Below are 20631 nucleotides of genomic sequence, written 5' to 3'. Positions count from 1 at the left end.
GGTTTTAACAAGGAACTGACAAATAATATATAAAAAAAACTGAGAACACTGTTCCAAATGGTAGGATATAGCTTGTCGTTTTCAAGTCACTGATTCTGCATTTAAAGCCTTTTGTTAGCTGCAGTAAGAATTGTGCTATAAAAGCGCAGTGTAGACGTGGTCTTATCCAGGATAGTTATGCTGTCTGTCCAAGTGGGCTGTTAGCATTATTGTTCCTTGGTTGGTTGGTTTGCTTTTTTAACCTTTATTTTAATCTTGGTTATTTATGAATTTCATTAGGTTGGTATCTGGAGCCTCAGCTGTGATCACTTTGTATTTATGCTATGAAAGAGACAGCGCTGGGTCTTGCTTTAAGTAGCCTGCCATTGTATTTACATCTAACAAATTCCTCAAACTTTGAAATGAAGCCAAGTTTTTAAGGGACAGCATTTTACTAAAATGTCAAGAGAAAAAAGGGAACAGAGAGAATAGTGAGGTCTCAGCTGTGCTGGAAATGTATCTGTTGAAAAAGGCTGCAGCCTTTGCTTTCTGCTGTAACAAATACAAAACTTGATTCAGCATGGTAAGCTCTTCAGAGCAAAGCAGTGGCTGTGGCTCCTTTGCCTGCGTTTCCAAATGCACGCCTCTGATGCCTGCCATCCCTCTGCTGGAGGAGCTGATACCGCACACCACAGGCTAAACTGCTGAAGAGGACACCTGGCATCACAGCGGGTAAGTGTGAACATGGAGATACGTCTGACTTTGCTCAGGTGAGCTTCTATGAGTCCAGAGAGAGAAATCCTGTCTCCTGGCGGCTCGTTCATCAGCACCCAGTGCGATGTGGTCTCTGCTCATGTCTGCTGCTGGCCTTGCGAGGGCTTCTCTTGAGTCACCTTCAGCCGTGCTGAATGTAAGCTCCTGACATAACTCGCTAGATCCTATGTGTCTGTGCATTGCTGAGGCTGCCTGTTCCCCCTCTGCCACAGGAGGAAGCTCAGGAAACTCCTTTTTGTTTGATCTCTTGTGCACCTTGAAAGCCTGGTGCAGCGTTGCCTAAGGCTGAGCCTTGAGTTGCTGTGTCCCACTGACAGGAGGAGCTGTGGCCCTGCCGGCCTTCCCCTTCCTGCTCTGGTTATGGCTCCATTTTTGTCCTGTTTTCTGCTTGATTCTGATTTGCTGTGTGTGATGAGCTAGTAGAGATCCTCTCTATTAGCTCGTTAAAAAGGAGAATTAAGGACTACTTGGGAGAGAAGTCCTCTTTTGTAAGTGCAGTAGGTCAGACTGCTTTCCTCCTCTGGCCGCTGGGGTTTTACTTTCCTCAGAAATAATGAATTTGGGGGCACAGCACTTGGGGCAGGAGGCAGACTGCACAGCTTATTGTGCTCAAGTAGGGCCCTACTTCTGCTTTTTGTCTTGGTGCTGCTGTCGATAACTGTCACTGGCCTCAGTGTAGGAAGAAATTGAAATTGGCAGGAAAAAAAAAATATCTTAAAAGCTAATGAGCCCAAGACAGTGCCTGGATTTAATGAGGCCTGCTCCTGAGATGCTGAAGTAATTCAGTCGCCCTCCTGGAAGTTAATTACCTACAGTGTGCAATGCCTGAAACCTTGCCATGTTGCTTCGTTACGGAAGTTACAGTGAACTTATTAAATCCTGTGGTGCGTCATCAGTCCTTGGGTGTCAGCTGGAGTGAGGGGCTCAGCACCTCAGAGGGCTGGGAGCAATCAAAGAGCTCATTATGGAAAGGAGTTACAGTTCTGCTGTGCCCTTGCACCATAGGACTTGAAACATATCACAGACTGATTCTCACACAATACAGTACTTGTTGGCTGTTCGCATTGGGCATCTATTTATGCTGGGCCTACTGATGCTTGTGCTGGCGGTCAGTACGTCTCTCACATGCTTTTACCAGGTCAGCTCTCTGCAGCACGCTGTACCCTGTACTGTGCTGCCTGTCGCTGCCATGTGCAGATGGTGTTCTGGGGCGTTCTGTGAGTGCAGGCTGATTTTTCACATAGGGCTGAGCTGCTATTTTCCTAATCTCTTACAGCAATCTTTCTTGGCATGCTGGGTAGGTCACAGTGAATGATGTGCTTTTCCGCTTGGCAGCCAGACTGGAAAGCTGGGGGAAGGGGAAGCAGAGAGAAAGGCAGGAGCTGCTCACATTCAGGGCTAGTTCAGACTTCAGTCTGTGAAGGAGAGATTGCCAGTGCCCTTCTGTAGTCTCTGTGGGCTTACCTGGAAACCAGATTGGCTCCCACCAGCTGTGCTGGGAGCTGGAGTGGGACTTGCTGTCTGCAGCATTCCTGAGCTGCCCTCATCCCAGCTCACAGCCCTCACTCTGTGGCTGCCCTGTGAACATTCATATTACAGGCGCTGCCATTTTCCCCCTGCACTGCTGCTGCCCTGCAGAACAGCCAGGCCAATGTGATACGAGCAGGGAAATGGGGGTGAAAGAGCAGTGCAAGTCTGGTGATTGATGGGACTGCATTGGGCACACAGTGCTAGGAAATGCCTGGGGAAGCAAGCAGCTTGCCCTGCAGCAGATTGGGATCCCACCACGTGAGCACAGAGGTAGAGCTGGTGATGTCCATCCCGTCATTCCTGCTCTCCAGTTTCCTGCCCTGTCACCTTGCAGTGTCCCCACAAGGTACCCGCAGGGCTGGTGCCACCTGGCCACACAGGTGTCCCTGCCTGCGCTGCCATGGACAGTGATCACCTTGCTGCCCACTCCCAGCTCAGTCCTGACGAGCTCTGAGATTTGGTTTTCCTTGCACAAGCAGAATTCCCATTTTTTTCACCCAGGAAGGCAGACGACTGCCTGCCTCTTTGTATTCTTTGCTGCAGCAAAGAGTTGATGAATCACTTCCTTTTTCTATATTTTAGTAATACTCTGTGTTGTTCAGTGCTCATTTACAGCATTTAATGTTTTGAACACTCGTAGCCCTCACTCTTCCTGTGATTGTCCAGCGGTTGGATATTTTTGTCTCTGTCCCAACAGTTACTACTTGTTGGAAGTGCTGCAGGTAGCTTTGTTTGTGTCAGTACAAGCTGAACTTTTAAGTTCTTACTGTACTTTGGTCTCATGACTGCATTTCTATAACTGAGTGCAATCTTTAAATAAAAGAAATGTGAAGCACAGATCCTTGTACCATTAGACCCTGGAGATTTTCTTCAGGTACACATAAAGCTAGGGCTGTATTTAATTTCCAAAAAAAAAAAGGGGGGGCTGAGGGGAATAGTCCAAGTTCAGCATTCTAAATAGCAGACCCTTCCACACACTGGGATTTCTGCACAGCAAGTTGCTGCCCCACGAGGTGCACAGCCCTGAGCCTGGGATTCTCCTGCAGTGCCTGGAGCCAATTCATATGGGCCCTCATTGTTATCTCTCCCGTTCACACGGGTTTTTTTTCCCTTTGTTAGTCTGCTTTCCTTCCTTGTTTTTAAATAATAGCTTATCTGTGTGCCCCAGAAGGGTGTGACTTCGGGGAGATCAGCAAGCTGAAGTGCAGGAACACACGCTGAGGTTTTCACACAGGCAAGAATCAGGAGATGTATGCCTGCGGGAGAGTGACTGCACTCCTGCTTCAGCCCTCCACCACCCTGCTCCAGGTGGGACAGAGCCACTGCAGCACAGCAGTGCTTCAACACCTCGGCTGTGTGCACCCGGTGACCAGATCTGGGTCATGCTGCTGGGTCAGATGTGCATCTGCATCTGAGCTCTGATGTGACGTGAGCAAACAGGGGCTGGTCCCGTCGCGCCATGGCACACTTTCCAGCCTCGTGCACATGTGTGCAATCCTGTCATCTCACTGGGTTGTTGCAAAGCTTCTGAGTGATCGTCTTCTTTCTCTGCCTCAGTGCAGTGCCTGCATTGCTGCCACTCCAAGCACTGCAGGAGGAAACTCCTATTTTTGGTTTGGTTTTGTTTGTTGAAGAGAAACTTTGTGATGGGTGACAGAGCAGAGCCTCTGATGACTGTGCATCTTCTCGCCAACTCAGGATACTCAGCGTTTCTGCAGCAAGCTCTGGATCGGCTCATGGAGTGGATCTGCCCAGATGTTCGACTTTTCTTTGTGTCTGAGCGAGTTGCTCCACTGAAATACTATGAGAGGTACCAAAGGAGAAACTGCAGCTTTCCTGGAATATCTGTCTTCCTTTTTCTGCAGGAGGACCTGGGAGAAGAGCGGATTCTCCAGGTCCAGGATCTCCTCCAGCACCCACCCTGGCACTACCAGCGTGTCCCGACCTGGCCACGAAGTCATCCCCGCACACCAGCTCCCCAGGACTTCTATGGCCTGGATGACCAGATGCCTGTGTGGGGCATCCGGCGGGTGGGCTGCAGCCCCGAAATCCTGCGTGTGACCCTCTACTGCAGCTTTGATAACTACGATGATGCAGTAGGGCTGTACGAGATGATCCTACGGAAAGAAGCAACCCTCCGGAAAAGCAATTTCTGTGTCTTCGTGCTATATGCCACTAAAACTATTGCTGTCCAGCTCTGCCTGAAGCAGCTGCCCATTGGGATGGCTGCTGAGCCCAAGGAGTCATCACTTTTGCAGTTCAAGGTGCAAGAAATGGGGCAGCTGGTGCCTCTCCTGCCCAATCCGTGCATTCCTATCAGCAGGACCAGGTGGCAAACACAAGACTATGAAGGAAATAAAATTCTGCTTCAGGTATGTGTGTGCATGGTGCTTGCAGACAAGATGCCTTTTTCTTTTTTCTTTTTTTATTCCAGTAAAGAGCAGGACTGATTCAAAATGGAAATTGAGGCTTTGCTTGTCCATATTTTGCTTTTAATTCATGAACTCAGCAATCACCTTCCAGTGCTATGATGTCATTGATAAATGTGAGCACAGATCCTTAGAATGCTTAGTACTTTTTTTGAGCCACTGAATTCGCCTTTTCCCTTTCCTGCCTAAATCAGATGATAGTAGCAGCCTGTTCTTTCTGATGTGACCTTATAAATGCTTCTGAAAGCCGAGTTTTAGCACTGTACCATCCCAAACCAGGTGTTTTGCAAGTACAGAGCTGATGCAACATCACCCACAGTAGTTTTGTAATTGCAGTTGGGCAAAAGGACTAAATAAATGCCATGGGAAAGTCATCTCCTTTCTGCTGTGGTGCGCAGCCCTGAGAGTGTGTGAGCACCAATCAAACTGGACAAAGACGGTGCCTTGGTGGTGGTGCTCACTGTGCTATACACGGAGCAGAGGGAAGTTCAGCTGTGTGCTCTTTGCTTTGTAACAACTCCTCTGGCCTCTTGGGTTGCTATTTGGATATTTTTATTATTATTTGGATATTTACATTATTTAAACATTTCCTGTTTTCTTTGTTTCCCTTTCTTGGTTAGATCATTATTACAAATCAGCCTGCCTATTCTGTTTGGCCTACTTTTGTGCTGCTGTGCCTGCACACCTCTCTCCAGGACAGCCTCAGCATGTGCCTCCCACCAGTTCAGTGTCACCCATGGACCTGTTCAGGGATGGCTGGAGTCCTGAGTGCTTTCAGTGGCTCCAAGTGCCTCCCATCGCAGGGGGCTCAGAGTGCTGTTGCCTGAGTAAAGCTAGCACTGTGTTTTAAGGGAGTTCTCTCTACATTTCCTCAACAGGTGCAGAACAGCTCCAAACAGAATGAAACAAACACTGGGCTTCCCAACCGGCGCAGTGCTGTCGGTGTTGAAGGACTGCCGCGCAGCCCCAGCGCAGCTCCTCTTCCCGTCGCTCTGCGCAGCGCTGAGCAGGGAGGCCAGCAGGCCTGGGCCTCGAGGGGCAGAGTGACATCCATGCCAGGCCAGGCCCTCCTCGACTCTTCCTGGGGTGCCGCAGTGCCCTCCCACCACGTGCTCACAAGCAGCAGGCAGCAGGAGGGCTGGCCGTGCCGGCCGGCAGCAGAAACCAATGTGGACACGGGTCTGGCTGTGGGCAGAACTGCGGGCTGTCGCTGCTCGCTGCAGCACAGCCTTCTGCAGCCATGGGTGCTGGGCACGGCCTGCACTGCCCTGCACTGTGCGCAGCTGCCATCTTCTGTGGCCAACAGGAGGAAAGGAGCGGGGCACGGGGCTCTGGGCTCCCACGTGCAAACGTGGAGAGCCAGCCCTGGAACCAGGCCCGAGGAGGAAGAGGAGGAGTTCTTCATATGACTGGAAACAAGTGCGAGGCAGGCTCCTCATTTCGCAGTCATACTGACTTTGTCTGGAAGCACAGTGGCCGGGCTGTGTTAGGCTGTGCGCAGGGCGATGGAAACCTCTACTGGGTCTGAAACAACAGAAGATGAAAGGCTGCGGGCTCAGAGGGACTGCTGAAGGGCAAGCAGAGCAGGAGAAATGGAGCCATGCAGGAGCAAGGACGCTGAAATGATATGTGCTGCTGCTCGTGGGGTGCATGCAGTGTGTGACTGCTTTCTGCTTATTTCACTGGACACACAAACTTATACCCACTTTTCCTATAATCTATAAAGGCAGTGCCAGAGAGAGGTTTGGTGAGCTGGGAGGGCAGTGCAGCAGAGCAGAGCGGCTGTGCTGCGGGGCTGAGGAGAACAGGTGTGAAAGCCTGGGGGCACCAGTCTGGCTGTGGGTGTGGAGGGGCAGTGATGAACGGGGAGTGGGATTCCTGGGACAAGTGGCTTTAAACAGGCCTTTCAGTATGACCAACGTGTGGAGGGATGGGAGCCCTGCTCTGAGTGTGGGCGCAGGGCTCTGTGGGGCCAGAACCGCAGCACTGGCAGGCACCACAAAATGCCATCCCTGGCTCATGCTGCTGCAGTCACTGGCTGTGCCAGGGCCCTGGCCTCCTGCTGCGGGAGCAGCTGGTGAGCTTGGCTCCTTTGGGAAGGCAGTCCTGAGTGCACTCCTCTGTCCTGAATTTGGTGCCAAATCGCCAGTTGGTGTCTCTACAGACTCAGGGTCCATGGAGACGTGGCACTGAGGGGCACGGCGGGGATGGACTGCCAATTGGACTAGATGATCTTAGAAGTCTTTTCCAAACTTAATGATTCTGAGAACGCGGCAGCTGCTGTCTGCGCGCTCCTGGTGCGGCTGCCCAGTGCTCCTGCACCCCGAGCATCGCCTGTCCTTGTCCCGTGGCGGCGACCCGGGCACAGCCGGACCTCGGAGCGGCTGGGCGGCTCAGGAGCCCCTCGCTGAAGCCCGCGGTGGGGGGGCGGCAGCAGCAGCAGCAGCGCGGCGGTGCGGGGCGGCAGCTCCTCCTGGTGCCCGCCCGCGGCCCTGCAGCGCTGCCGGCCCGACCCCTCCCGCCGTAGCGGGGGCTGCTGTCCTCGCCTCCGTCCCCGCTGGAGCCGCGCGCTACACGGCAATAAAAGAGGCGATAATGACAAACGGAGCCGGTCTGTTCCTCATTCGTTCGTTCACCCAGATGACAAGCTATCTCGGCAGTTGAGATCTGTCATGTAAGTGACGGGGAAAACAGAGACCTTCCGAACGCGTCTCACCGGTTAGATGGCAGCCTCGAGTGCTGATGTGCTGTAACTTCATATGCATTTGTTACATGGTAGTGCTGAGTGTACAGAAAGTTTAAGACGAGGCACCAACGTGATGGTTAGAGATTTTTTTCAAAAAAGTGCCTAGCTAAACCAACTTTTCTGTTGGTGCAGAAAACAAAAAGTAAATCATTAGTTTTAACTGGGAGTAATTTAATTCCAAAAGTGAAAACCGTAACTTCTCCCTTTTTGTCCATAGCCAAGGAGCAGCAGGTCGCCCTCAGGCTGTTCGGGACCGATTCCATCCATGCTGGTGGGGATGAGGCCGTGCAGTGTGAGGGAGTGCTGTTCTCTAATGATGAAGAACGGAAGCTCCTGCTGGAAGCCAAGCAATGTGAAGGAGCTGCCTGGTAAGGGGAAGCAGCTGCTGGCAGGGCCCTATGGCACACTCTGGATGGGACACACATCCTTTCCCTGTGCTGTGAGAGCCAGTGTTTGGCCCTTCCTGGTAGATTTGCCCTCTGCTTGCACTTCAGGCCCATCCCAGCTCTCTGTCTCTCCCTGCAGCCAAGGGCACGAGGTATCTGGGCACAGGGGTGGCACAGGAGCATGTATGCCTCATCTGGTACTGAGCTTCCCAGCCTTAAGGTGCTCCTGAAGAGGACGGATGTGCAGGAAGGACTCAAAAGGAGTACGATGCACTTTCATTCTGCAGTCTCAGTATTAAGAGGTTTATCCTCACACTGGCTGTCAGTGCTTTGCAGCTCTCATCAGCCACATATGTGGCAGGCTCCCTGCAGTGCCACCAGGCTCCCTAAGCATTACACAGGAGCTTTGCTTTTGGTCAGTTAAGCTTGATGCCCTGTGTTTTTAGTGCCTCTTTGAAATGAAGTGTAGGAGGTCTTCACTTCCCCCCATATACAACTATTCCAACAGAATAACAAAACACTCATGTAGCAAAGCTATTTTTTTCCACTGCCATGAGGTCAGTTTCAGTATGTGTGCAGAATGCACCTGATCAGCCCAGGACTGAGAGCTCAGTTGCACTATGTGTTGGAGGAGAGGCAGGGCTCACAGCTGGGTTGGGTGCTGAGCAGGAAGGGTTGGTGCATTGGGCAGTGCTCAGCATGGGGCTGGGCACCCAGCAGGAGGCAGCAGCACCTTCAGTGACCTTCACTTCCTCCTCCAACACACTGCTTCCTCCGCCAAACCTGCATTGCAGTTTGCTGTGCTGCTCTTTTTGATGTTTAATTCTGATAATTTGAAGGGGGCTTTGAGAGGGCTCCATCTCCCACAGAGCACTGGCATTAATATTCCGGTGCAGAATCTCAGTTCTGCTGATTGCAGACAAGGGCAGATCCGATTTCTATTAGTGTGAATTAATATTCCTGAAGAGTCTCCAAATCTTTCTTCTCCCCTGCCGCCCTCCCCAGGCACTGGCAGCCCGACTGTGCTGGGAGGTGATTAGATTTGTAAATGCGTTCCTGCAGGCACTTGGTGACACTGGGAGTTGTCTCATCTTGCTTGTGCAGCTGAAATGGTGACAGCCCCACTTCCCTAATTGGAATCGTCTCGAATCTCATCTTGGCATCGGAGCGCTGTGCTGAGCAGGCAGGAGCAGGTTGGCTCAGCTGTTGCAGTTGGTACCAGGCAGATGCTTGTCTCCCAGACCTGGAGGTGGGCCCAGATGGGTCCCAACAAGCGATGGGGGCAGGAATGAGCCCTGCTCAGCAGCATTCTCTGCCGAATGGCAGAGGTAGTGGGGCAACCCAGAGGGGCGGTTCTGAGGGCTGGGGTGCCTGATGCAGCCATAGAGTCCCCAGGCTCCTCCACACTTACTGTGCTAAAAACTGGAGTGAACATATATCAGAGTTAAAGCAGCCAGGCCATGATAACTGTTATCCTTGCTTTCTCCTTGCACTTGTCTCCTGCCTTCCTCAGCTACACTATGCAGAACATGGGCTACGTGCCTCCTGGCCATGGCTAGAGAGGGTCTGAGCCATCTTGTTCCCTTGTTACTCTTTGGATGCATGCTTGGAGTGGAAGGGTGGTTTTTGTTTTTGCTTTTGATTTACCAGAATTGGCTTTAAACACCCCCGGGATTCTCAGTTCAAACAAACAAAGGAGATTACGCTCAAGGAACCTCCCAGGATGATACAAGCAATGTGATACCAGTGGGCACAAAGGGAGCGTGTTTTAGCCAACCCGGAAGCTGGAAGCTTTGTTTTCAGTCTGGCAGTGGGTACAAACAGGCAGATTTTGGTTGCGTTCCTCTTCCTCCCACATTTGTTGGTCATGTTAGGTTGACACATCTTCAAAGAGTAACCACATGTATTAGTAATGGCACAAAGAGCTGCTTCCTTCAGACCGGGCTTTGGGGAAAACCCATAATGGTCTCTGAGATGGGGGAGGGAGGAAGTAAATGAGCATTAGGAAACCTTGTCTTGTGGGTTGAACACGGAATTTCTCTGTGTCTGTACCCTCTTTCCCAGGGCTTCTCAACACACTGGGTACACTGTACTTTCCCAGAGGAAGGTGGCAGCTGGAAGGCGGCCAGCAGCTTGCTGGGACCACCAGAAATGTTGCAGTGGGTTAGATGCAGAGAGCCAGTGCCTGGGCCCTGCTGAAAGGACTCTGGCCAGCAGCTGGTGTCACCCTCAGGCCTGTGGTGTCATGCAGAGAGGGCACTGAGCTCCCTCCTAGCCTGTATCAGTTCCCCAAAGCCCCTGCTCTGGTTTTAACCAGGCTGAGGGTTTTTCTGGGATGGGGGTAGAAATTAGTTGACAATTTTGCTGTGGTTTTTCATCTTGATTTAATTCAGAACTACTGGGCTTTGTGGAGGGAATAGCTGATTGCAGGAATGCATCATACTGATGCTTACCAGATACTTTTTTAGATGGGAAAATCTTTCTGTGTCACGAGAAAGTTTGCAAATGTTAGTGTTCTTGTAAATCAGAGTGAAACCAGATTTCAAGAGGTTTCAGTTTCTCCTAAATATTGGGTTTTGGCCACCTCCAGCCCTCTGGCAGCTGGCTAGGGCTGCTGAGTGACCTCCCACCACGGCACACGGCACAAGGTGTTGAAAAACCTGAGGCAAGATGTGGTACCAAGCCAAGTACTTTATATTGAGGAAGAGCAAAGCTTTTTTTTTTTTGTAGCCTTATTTAGTTTTTATATTATGTCTTAGTGGAGACTATTCTTTCCGTTTCATTGTTTAAGCCCGGTAACAACCACTGTTGTGTTTGCAAGATTTATGTGATGACAGCCTGAGTGCCTCCCCAGCATTTTGTTTCTTCCTGTGCCAGAGTGCTGGCTTAGTCCGCATCCAGCAGCACCTAGGGCTTGCTCTCCCATGCTCTGCTCAGCACATCCCACCTTGCACTATGCTTGCAAAGATGTGAATGGAGAAGACTGGTAAAACACATTTTTCCATCTTGCAGATTGCACTTGCGCTGCTTATCTGGCTGCTTGATCCATGAGAATGTGTCTCAGAGCATCTGGAAGCGCGTGGATAGCTTCCATCCCCTCCCAGAGACTCGAGGGTCCTGGCTGCATGCAGGAGGACGGGAGATTTGGAGCCGTGGCCGCTCCGCATGGCAACATGCCTGTGAGGTTTGCTGTGCTTGGATAGAGCAGAACTGTGCAAAAACAGAACAAGATGGGATTTTTCCAGGTTTACTTTGAGCTTTAACTTGTTCCAAGTATAACATTGAGATCTTACCACTTCTTTTGTTTTCCATGCTCTGCTGTGCTGTGTGCAGCAGCAGTCACAAGTGTCAGACCATCATCAAAGCCTAGTTTTGAGTTGTGTGTGTGAAGGAAGCTACAGTGACAATGAAAACGCTCGCAGGGTATTGCCATGCCAAGGCTATGTGCAGGTTTGTCACCACTTCTCCCCTTGCACACACTGCAGTGATCTTGGAGCTGAATGGGTGAAGGTGGGAGAAGGGCCACTCGTGGCAGCCATGGTGCATGGGGCCAGTGGGATTCACGTCTGTATTTCTCTGTTGCTGTTCTGGGTGGAACCTGTGTGAATAAACCTATTGTGGTTTTAAGTTAACGTGCAGTTATAGAAGGAAGATTATTTGAGTGTTTGCTCTGTGTGTTTCTCTTTTGTCTTGCTTGACTGATACACAGCAATGCTCTCTGGCAACCTCAACTACCCGTCTACTCTCATTAGCACTCCAGCATGTGTTTTTACTTTATGGAGGGCTGCACGGTGTTGTGGACGGTAATGGGAAAAGAGGTGGTGCGGGCATGTGGCAGCCATTCTAACATTGACAACATCTATGCATTTTTAAAAAGCCAGAGTTGTCACACATTTTGTTCTGAAAGCCATTTGTCTGTAATCTTCAACTACAGTAATAATCATCATCATCATCCTGCTAGTGCAGAGGATGTGTGGGAGAAACAGGCCGCCTTGAAAATCTCCTCCGAGCCCGTGCCAAGCCTGAAGCAATCTTTTTTTCGTGACGGAAGGCCGTTCTCAGGGCGGTGGGTAGCAGCCCAGCTGCGGCGTGTCAGCGCTGAGCGCTACGTCCCGCTCTGGAGCAGCATGGCTCCGCTGCATCCTTTTGTCAAGCGTGTAGGAGGCGGCGTGGTCGTTTCTCCAGAAATGGGGAAATGGAGCCCTGGCTGCACTGCGATGTTCTCTGAGTCAGCAGGGCGGCCCTGTGCCCTCGCAGCCCGCTGTGCGGAGCAGCAGTGCCGCATGGCAGCCCCTGGGACGCAGTGCAGCCACAGAAAATGGATGGGCCTGTCAGAGCTGTGCTGTGTGCTTATGGCTGGGGAGGTGCTCTGGGCACGGGGTTTGTCACTGCTGCTGAAAATTGCCCTGTAGGGAGTCGTTTCTTGTGCTTCTTCTTAGCCTGATAGCCTGTAGTAGGATTGAGTTTTGGAAGCTGCGTGAAAATCAGTTCTTTTGAGTTTAAAAATTCAGCCAGGTGTGGTCGGTTGAGTCATTTTTCTGTCTCCTTGTGCTTCATAGACATTTCAGCAGCGTATGTCATCACAAGCATAAGGAACGAAGTGATCTAAAACTCTCCACCAAGCAGGGGAATAGTATTATTCTAGTTTTATTCTGAGGGAGATGGAAATAAGGGGGTTCGATACAGCTTGTCCAACATCACACGGAGGATCTCTTTTACAAAAAACAGATCTCTCATCTCTTAATCTGAGGCATTAGCTGTGACAACATCCTTCTTCCTCAACATCCCTTCATACGTGCAGTAACTTTGCACTAACGGTTTGTTTTTATTGGGCATGGCCTTGAGAAGTGATTTCTTTGAGCTGTGGCCAACTCACTCATTGGCTTTTGTTCAGCAGTAATGAGATGGCTTAACATAAATTCAGGAGCATGCCAGGGCTTTGCACCTGAACAGGCATCCAGAGTCTGAACTCTATGTCCAACACTTAGAAAAACATCCCTTGATATTGTTTGGAGAGAATCAATGAGGAAGAGGAGGAATGCAGATGTGCGACACGTGCTTGGGCCTGATTCTTTCTTGTGTTACGCTGTATCGTGGCTCCCTGGTTCAGTCTGCATCTTTTCTGTCAGAGAGGTGGGGAGGAGATGTGGCCTCATGTCAGCAGCACAGGGCAATGAGAGTGCCAGGACCTTCCCTGCCACCCAGCAGCTGTGTTGCTGTGACTGAACTTGATTGCTGTTTGCAATAGCTTTCTCTTTCGGTCACAGATCAGGCAGTTTTGGCTTGGTTTTAATTATACTCTGACCTCCTTGCTGCTAGTTCTCTTCTGCACTTGCTGTGTTGCAGTCATTTTGCTCTGGGCTGTATTCTGGGAAAAACTAGGACAAGCTCTTTGGTGCCTTTGGTAGATGTTATGCCTGGAAGGTGGCCCAGTGCTGTAAGAAATGCTCCTGACTGAGTAAAAGAAGCCAAGAAATAAAAAGTTAGGATAGCGTTCCAGTTAAAACATGGGAGTACCTCTTGCCATTTCAGAGTGGCTTAGCCTATGTCATCACAGCACTGAAAGAAAGGAGGACCCGGGTGCTGCAGCTCCCAGAAGACTACTGATCATATAAACAGCAACTGAAGAGTTTCCAGCAATAGCCTAGAACAACACCTTCACCTTCTGCCTGTGTGTGCAGTGCAGGGGAGGAGAGCCCCACACGGCATGCCCAGCGCTCTTGTTGCTGTGGGTGCTGCTATCAAGAGGTGGTTCTTCTGCTGTGCGTTTGTCAAGTTCCTCCTTTAACAAGGCTCTGGCCTGACGGAACTGTTGCTGTGTAAAGGGTGAATATTGAAGTGTTATCATTTAGTCCTGAACAGGCACAAACTCGCTGTTTTTCATCCCTGCTGGATTTGCCATCCCTACTGAGTTATTCTTAGAATGTTGTTGCATAAAAGCCTAGCTTGTTAGCGTGGCTTCTTTTTTGTTGTATTTGTGCACTGAATCTAACCTATGGACAGTGGTGAGCGTCATACTGACTTGTGAAAATGCTCCTAATTCTTTGTCTTGTGCCTTTTTAAATGAAGCAGTCTCTGAAGTGTTTATCTGCAGGCATAAAAGCTCCTATAAATTGATGTATATTCCTAACTTTATAAGACTTGCATATTAATCTACTTATCTTCCATCTGAACAAAGGGCCTCCGGAACCCACAAACATAGTCATAATTCTCCTGATCTGGTTTGCTACATGGTTTTGCTTGACTACACAGATGTTTTCCATGTATTTGGCAAAAGAGGGGTCAAAGCCTGCATCTGGCCCACTATTTCTGGCAAAAACCCTGATGTGTTTAATCCTTTTTGAACATGAATATTCTGAGAGCTCATTTGATTTATTAACCTGATTATTTTAATGTGGAGAAACAATGTGGAACAGTGACCTTTGTTCAGGAAAATACTTGTCCAAGTGTTTCTGCTCTGAATCCGTCAAAGCTCAATGCAGAGTGTGGGAAGGACTGGTTCAGGGTCACACTCAGGGTGGCAGGTAAGCCTCTGTGCAAGGCTCTTGAGCTCTGCACTGTCTGTAGCTGGGGAGTCCAAGCCTGGGCAGTACTGCATGAGGCTCTTCATACAGGTATGGGCTGAGCTCACCTGAAAATCACAACAGGGCATTTGCAGACTGGTTATTTGTAAGTATTGCTGAATGAGCAAGATGAGTTGGTTTTCAGGGGATGTTACACCATGCAGTTTTATTAAACACTCCTCTCCATCCCTCCAAAGAGCAGGAGATCATCTCTTCCTATGTGCTTTGGGAATGTGCAGTGACTAAGCATCAGTATTATCCCCATTCTCCAGTGGGTAGAGCTGTCTGAGTGTCCCCAGTGTGTACTGAACTGGGTGCTGTACAGACGTGAGACAGATGGATGCCATCCTCGAGGGCTTTGCAATAGAAGTGTATTTCCTCAGTGAACGGCAGTGCTGCAGGATGAGTAACGCCCTTAACATTTTATACGGACCTTCTCAGTCTGTGTGACAGGGCTGTAGTCTGCATCACTATTCCTCCCTTCCTATTACTCACAGATAAACTGACTAATTCACACATTTTTGGCCAATGGTTTTCAAAGTTGGCTGTCTAAAAGAAAGCATCTTTAACGAGAGTGGCTGGGTTTCAGAAGCTGCTGAGGAGCCACTGATGCCAAGCAGAGCCCAATTTACAATCATTGAGCCTAGTTTTCTTTACATCTGTAAACCCTGGTAGCATTATTGCTGTAACTGGGGTTGGAAAGGTACCAGGCTCAGCCAATCCCGAGAGCAGTGCAGCAGCCAGGAGCAGGCCAGGCATGCACTGGATGCCCAGGGAGGTATCTGCGGGGGATGAGCACTGCTTTTGCAAGCTGGGTGTTGGAAAAGGAAACCATTGGAAACAATACTAAAGCCAATAAACAATCCTGTATGCAACAAACTTTTAAAACTCTCCATTTCGTAAGAAATAGCAATTGCTCGGGGCCAGTATCATAAATGCCCATCTCAGAGTGCTTCCCTCAGCTCTGACCATGGCCAGATGTTTAGTCAAATCCTGTCAACCTCAGTTTCACAAGTTCAGGCTTATCCTGTGCTTGGGGCCAGAACCAAAGCTTGCTGATGTGATGGAGGGCCTCCTTGGGATGCAGGGGATCTAGGTCAGGACTTCAGATGGTTCGTGTGAATATAGGAAAGCAGTTCTCAAACAACTCTCACTGTGTTTTGAGTGCTGTTCACTTTTGGGCTTTGAAAACGTGTCAGTGCAGACATCTGTGAAAATCAGTCTCTATGAGAGACACTGAGTGAAACCTGGGGATGAGGAAGGACACTTCTAAAGACTTGTGAAAAGCTGACTCACGCAACGTGTGTCACATGTTGGATGCATTGCATTCTCCTCCTTTGCAGAGAAATATCAATGGGCAAAGAAGTCTCAAACTTTTTCATTCTGCATGTATGGCATGGATCGGATAGCAGTCATCCAGAAAGCAGAAACACTAGTGGCAGAGTCAGAACTCTTGTAGAGGATATAAATTTACCGTTCCATCTCATTCTTCTATCCTGGTGTGACTTTGTGACCTCAAGAAATCCCTTTCTATCATGAAAGCTGTCTCCAGAGTGAGCTCAGTGGGCCTGCAGGTAAATTGAGAGGGGCAGCAGGTCTCGTGGGCTTTCCTTCTAACTGCTGTCAGAGAAGTGTGAAGTCGATGGCACACAAACATGGCAGTAATGACTGTCTTTGTCTCCTAGTGACCATTAGTTATCACACTAGTAGTTGCTTCCAAAAATTCTTTCTTCAACAACACTGTTGGTTGGGTGTTGGATGTCTGTTCTGGCTGTAAGCAGCTCTGAAGGAGCCAGTTGGTAGTGAGACTGGGATTCATCTTGGTTACGGTCTGATCTTCTGAACAGCCAGGGCTGAGAAACCCTCAGCTGGATTGGGACTGAAGAGAGCTACAGCTGGCACAGATGTTGCATTTCATGCCTCAGTTGCCTCTTAGTCAACTTACAGCAGCACAGTAGGATTGCCTTGGGGCTCTGAGCCTGTCAGGGAAATTTTTCTTCTAATCCATAAATGTAGGGCATCTGTCAGATTTATTTGATTTTCGTGTATCTCATGGTGATAGTGTTGCTTCTTGTCCCTTTGACAATTGTCCAATGCTTAGGTACCTTCTTAGATGCTTCAGTGCAAAATCCAATGCATAAATTTATCCTGCAATAACTCCTCTAGTTCACATTCTTGTCTATAAAATCCTTAAATATTTCTACTTCAACCTACCCCCTTCTTCTGCCCACTCATATCTTTTATTTCCTGTTATAATAACACTCAGAAAAGTGAGTGGAGGCTTTTCTGTAGCTTCTGCAAGGTCTACATCTTGTTCATCTATCTAGGGAGTCCTTAAGCTCTTAAATATCACGCAGCTACATGAAACAGCACCTTAGATTGCTTCATTTTCTATTCGACTCTGATAGAGACAATTTTAGGGATAGGATGTATCTGCTTTTTTAACCCAGCTTGTGTTTCCCAGAATTGGCACCTTCATCATTACATCTCATTTCTGGTGCTGGAGAGCTGCATCCAGGAGCTCAAGCTGTGAAGTGGTAAACAAAGCCCTCAACTATCTCGTGTGCTTCTTCATATAGATGAAAATGAACACAAAGAAGCTGGATGGTGTCTTAAGGTAAGCTAAGAAAAGACCTAGCATGTGTACAAATAGCTGTCTGTTAGAGAACCTTGGGGTGGAGATCTTCATGGTGGAGAATGAATCATAGTCTTGTGGACTACCCAGTGTTCTTGTCTAAGAAAACAAGCAATTTGTTGCCAGCCTGGACGAAGAGTGACTTTTTGAGCAGAACTTGTTCCAAGCCAGTGATGACAGCATGTCTCATCCCAGGATGTTATAAGAAATCCTTCATTTGATTAAACTCTCTTAATAGACTGCCTACTCATCTGCTAAGAACAGAAATGAGAGTAAAGCCTTGTACCTTTTTTCCTGGTATCTCATATAACACTACTGGCACTACTGGCACTGCTGGCTTGCACCAGTGCATCCTAACTCTAGAACATAGAAGCAATGGGCTGTTGTTCTCTGTAATGCTAACAGGATCTAAAAGGCAGGTTATTGCATTCCTTGGTTTCTCTGTACCTCCCTAACCAGCCTCTTGGGCCCACTAGGCTGCACCAGTCAGTGGGAACTCAAGGTCTCTGGAGCTGTGGCATGGTGGTGATCCTGCCACCCTGGCATCACTCAGCTGTGTTCCAGGCAGGGAAAGCCAACTTTGGTAGCATGAGGGGCCACGTGTGCTCTCCGGTGGTGGTTTAAGCCAGACTAGAATACCCATATTGCACAGTACTGATGTTTAGAGACAGCACAAATGAAAGAAGAGTCCATGTATTGGGTTTGTTGGCGTGTGAACGTTCCTCTTGGCTGGCTAAAGCTGCCTTGTATGTCTGGCTTCTGAGCTGATCTTAGCAGAGGGGAGTGGAGCCATCATATCTGTTTGATTTCTACAGCTTTCATAGAACTGCACTTAAACTTCTAAATTTGCTTGTATGGAGAAAGAACCCCTTGTGCTCCTCATGCACCAACCATTGTAGGATGAGGCATTACTTTATACTCTTAGTTCCATGCAGAGATTTTGTGTGGGTGGAGGGGAAGCAGGTCTGAGGGGTGCTTTCCCTCCTTGAGCCCATGTGTTGGGTTGTGCACACATTCCATCATCCAGTACAGAGCAGTGTATGGGCCGGTGTCACACACAGCTCTCCACTCCTATCTGTGTATCTTCCCTAAGAAGTATCTCTGTCTTTGGCACCAGCTGTAAAAATGAGGAAATGTTGGTGTTTTATTGTGTGTCAGGGCATGGAATCTGATCTTTGACTGCTGTGCCATGAGGAGACAGCATATCCTTCCTCCCTTCACTGTTTCATATAGGTTGATTTGAACACTGCAGCAGATTATGGCACTGTGGGTGTTCAGAGTTTCAGGATGATTGATCACCTCTCATAGAGATGCAGATGGTATTGTGATGAGTTCCAGATCCTTTCAGTTGAGCATCTCCAGGGACAGCTTTATGGACCAGGCAAAGGGGAGGGTGCTCTTAATTTATTTTAAGACAACAACAGCAACAATGCAGGATTTAAAATTAAACCCTCTTGGCTCATAAATAGCAACTTTAAAATTTGACTGCTTAAAATAAACAGCCTGAAGGGCTCTGGTCACACATCCCTGAAGTCTTTGGGAAGACCTAGAGAGGGCTGGGGGCTGGGTTTGTGGTAAGGTCTCACCTGAAGAAGCCTACCTGGCCCTACATGGTGTGCACCAGCTCCTGGGCACTGTCATAGATGCTGAGTTAATGACCTGGTCAGATTACCCCACTTACTGGATTTTCATCCTGGGAGCAGGACCTGAAGCTGCACAGTGCTGAACACTGCTTTCTGAACCACTTGGAGTGTGCCAGCAGTTGTCCTGGACCTGTTATCTCAGTAACTACATGGCTCATCACCTGTTATCATTGCTTTTCATCAGTGAGAAGCCACGAGCACAGCTCAGCATCTAAGCTCTCTGTTAAGTTCTGTTGTCTGACAAGGATGAGCACCGCTCCAAGAAAATCATTTGCCACCTTTTTGGCATAGGTTTCAATCCTTCCCAGCTGGCAGTGCTGGATCAACTTTCCCTTCACCTAAGGCAGGTTATTGGCAAGTCCCAGCCGTGCTGGAGCAGAAGCATGGGCTGGGGCTGCTGCACTCCTCACCTCCCTACTCCCCTTCTGCTGATGGGAAGGGTGGGGAGTTACAGCCCCTTGCACATGGGCTTTCGTTCCTAAATCTTAGCTCTGTGCAGAGCTGGTTGGCTTTCCAGAGGCAGTTTCTGGGCTTTCTGGTGATGTCAGGCTGCTCCTTGAGCCAGCTGGCACCAGCGTCCCTGACAGCCCGTGCCGTGGTGGTTGTCCTCGCAAGCACTCCTGCCTTGCTGAGCGCTGCGCCTCTCTGCCGCCCAGCCTGGCTTCTGCAGTTTGCTGAAGGTTACTGGAGGTTTAAAACTGCTTTGGCACTGTCTGCAGTCCCTGAAGGCGAAGATGCCTGTTTATTGTTACAGCACGGTGTAAGCACAACATAGAAGAGTCCCTGCAGAAAAGAGTATTTCAGTGTAGCAGGAAAAAAAAAAGAAGTGTTGGCTGGCCTCTAAAACTTAAATACCACTGGAAACTAATGCTAAGGGTTGGGTGGTTTTTCTTGTCCTCATAAATCATCTCATGGAGTTTTTGTTACTCTGCTCTCATCCTGTGGTATCTTTCTAGTGCTGATAACGAGCGCTCGGCCCCTGTCCCCCCCTCCCCAGAGGGGTGAGTGCGGCCCCCAGCTGCTGGCAGCTCTCCCGCTGCCTGGGCCGGCCCCAGCCATCGCACAGCTCAAGCTGCTCTTGCCTCTGCACAGCCCTGAAATCAGCTTTTCACTTATCTTTAGGGAAACTGGAGTAGCCAGTTTGGAGTGGAAACCCCTGCATCCCTCCATGTGGAGCTAGGGATGGCTGGAAAGGGGGACTATCTGCAGGGCTGCCTGGGGGCCTTGCAGTGCTCGTGCAGTTGGGTATCCCAGGACACAGCCAAGGGCTCTGTTTGGGGCAAAGGCATCTGGAGGCTGAGCCCTCCCTGAGGGCCCTCTCCTGCCCATACATGAGCAGAGAAACCTTCCTGACCCTGCTGTCAGTCCAGTGGACCTGTTGCCAGCCAGGGCTTTGGTTTGCATCTTCCACTGCTTTTTTGCACCGGAAGAGGGGAAGCAAGCTAAATATATCTAAATACATATGGCCATTCTCCAGCACCCAGCTCTGAAGTTTTCACTGCTTTTTATTTGGGCCGTGCAGAGGAGGAGGCGGCCGTGTGCCTTCGTTTCACATGTGCTGGCACGAGATGTTAGATTTCAGGAGAGCGCAGCCCTCTTCTTGCTTGCACCCATAATTCTGGATCTTTGTGATAATGTGGAACAAATGCTGAATGCTGCAGCTCACAGTGGAGAAGAGGCAGAGGCCGCTGTGAGCCTCCCTGACCCGTGGGCCACAGGCTGCAGTAGCTGTGCGGTGCAGCACCATCCAGGCACTGTGCCCGAGGTCAAACTGAGGGTTCCCAGCGGTCTGGCACGCGGGAGCTGCAGTGACTGCTGGTGTCACTGCTGACCTGCTCCTCGTGCATGCATAATTCAGCAGGAATGAGTTAGTTCCCCTGTCTGCTGTGAAGCAGCGGCTGATGAAGTGGTCCATCATCATCAGTGAGCAGTGTTCTCCATCTCTT

The 20631-nt window shown here is 49.5% G+C and overlaps 1 protein-coding gene across 1 annotated transcript; it reads left to right on the top strand.

Annotated features, from left to right (window-relative positions):
* Positions 1–3929: 3929 nt before the first annotated feature.
* FAM124B (family with sequence similarity 124 member B) lies at positions 3930–6121 on the top strand (the record flags this gene model as incomplete). The annotated part of the gene is made up of 2 exons (XM_079539732.1): positions 3930–4655; positions 5591–6121. The coding sequence occupies 2 exons, from the start codon at positions 3930–3932 to the stop codon at positions 6119–6121; spliced, it is 1257 nt and encodes a 418-aa protein (XP_079395858.1).
* Between the last annotated feature and the right edge of the window lie 14510 nt (positions 6122–20631).

Source organism: Tetrao urogallus (genome assembly GCF_951394365.1).
Source record: "Tetrao urogallus genome assembly, chromosome: 9".
In the NCBI taxonomy this organism is placed as follows: domain Eukaryota; kingdom Metazoa; phylum Chordata; class Aves; order Galliformes; family Phasianidae; genus Tetrao; species Tetrao urogallus.
Note: the sequence above shows the minus strand (reverse complement) of the source record. Positions and strands in the feature narration are given on the sequence as shown.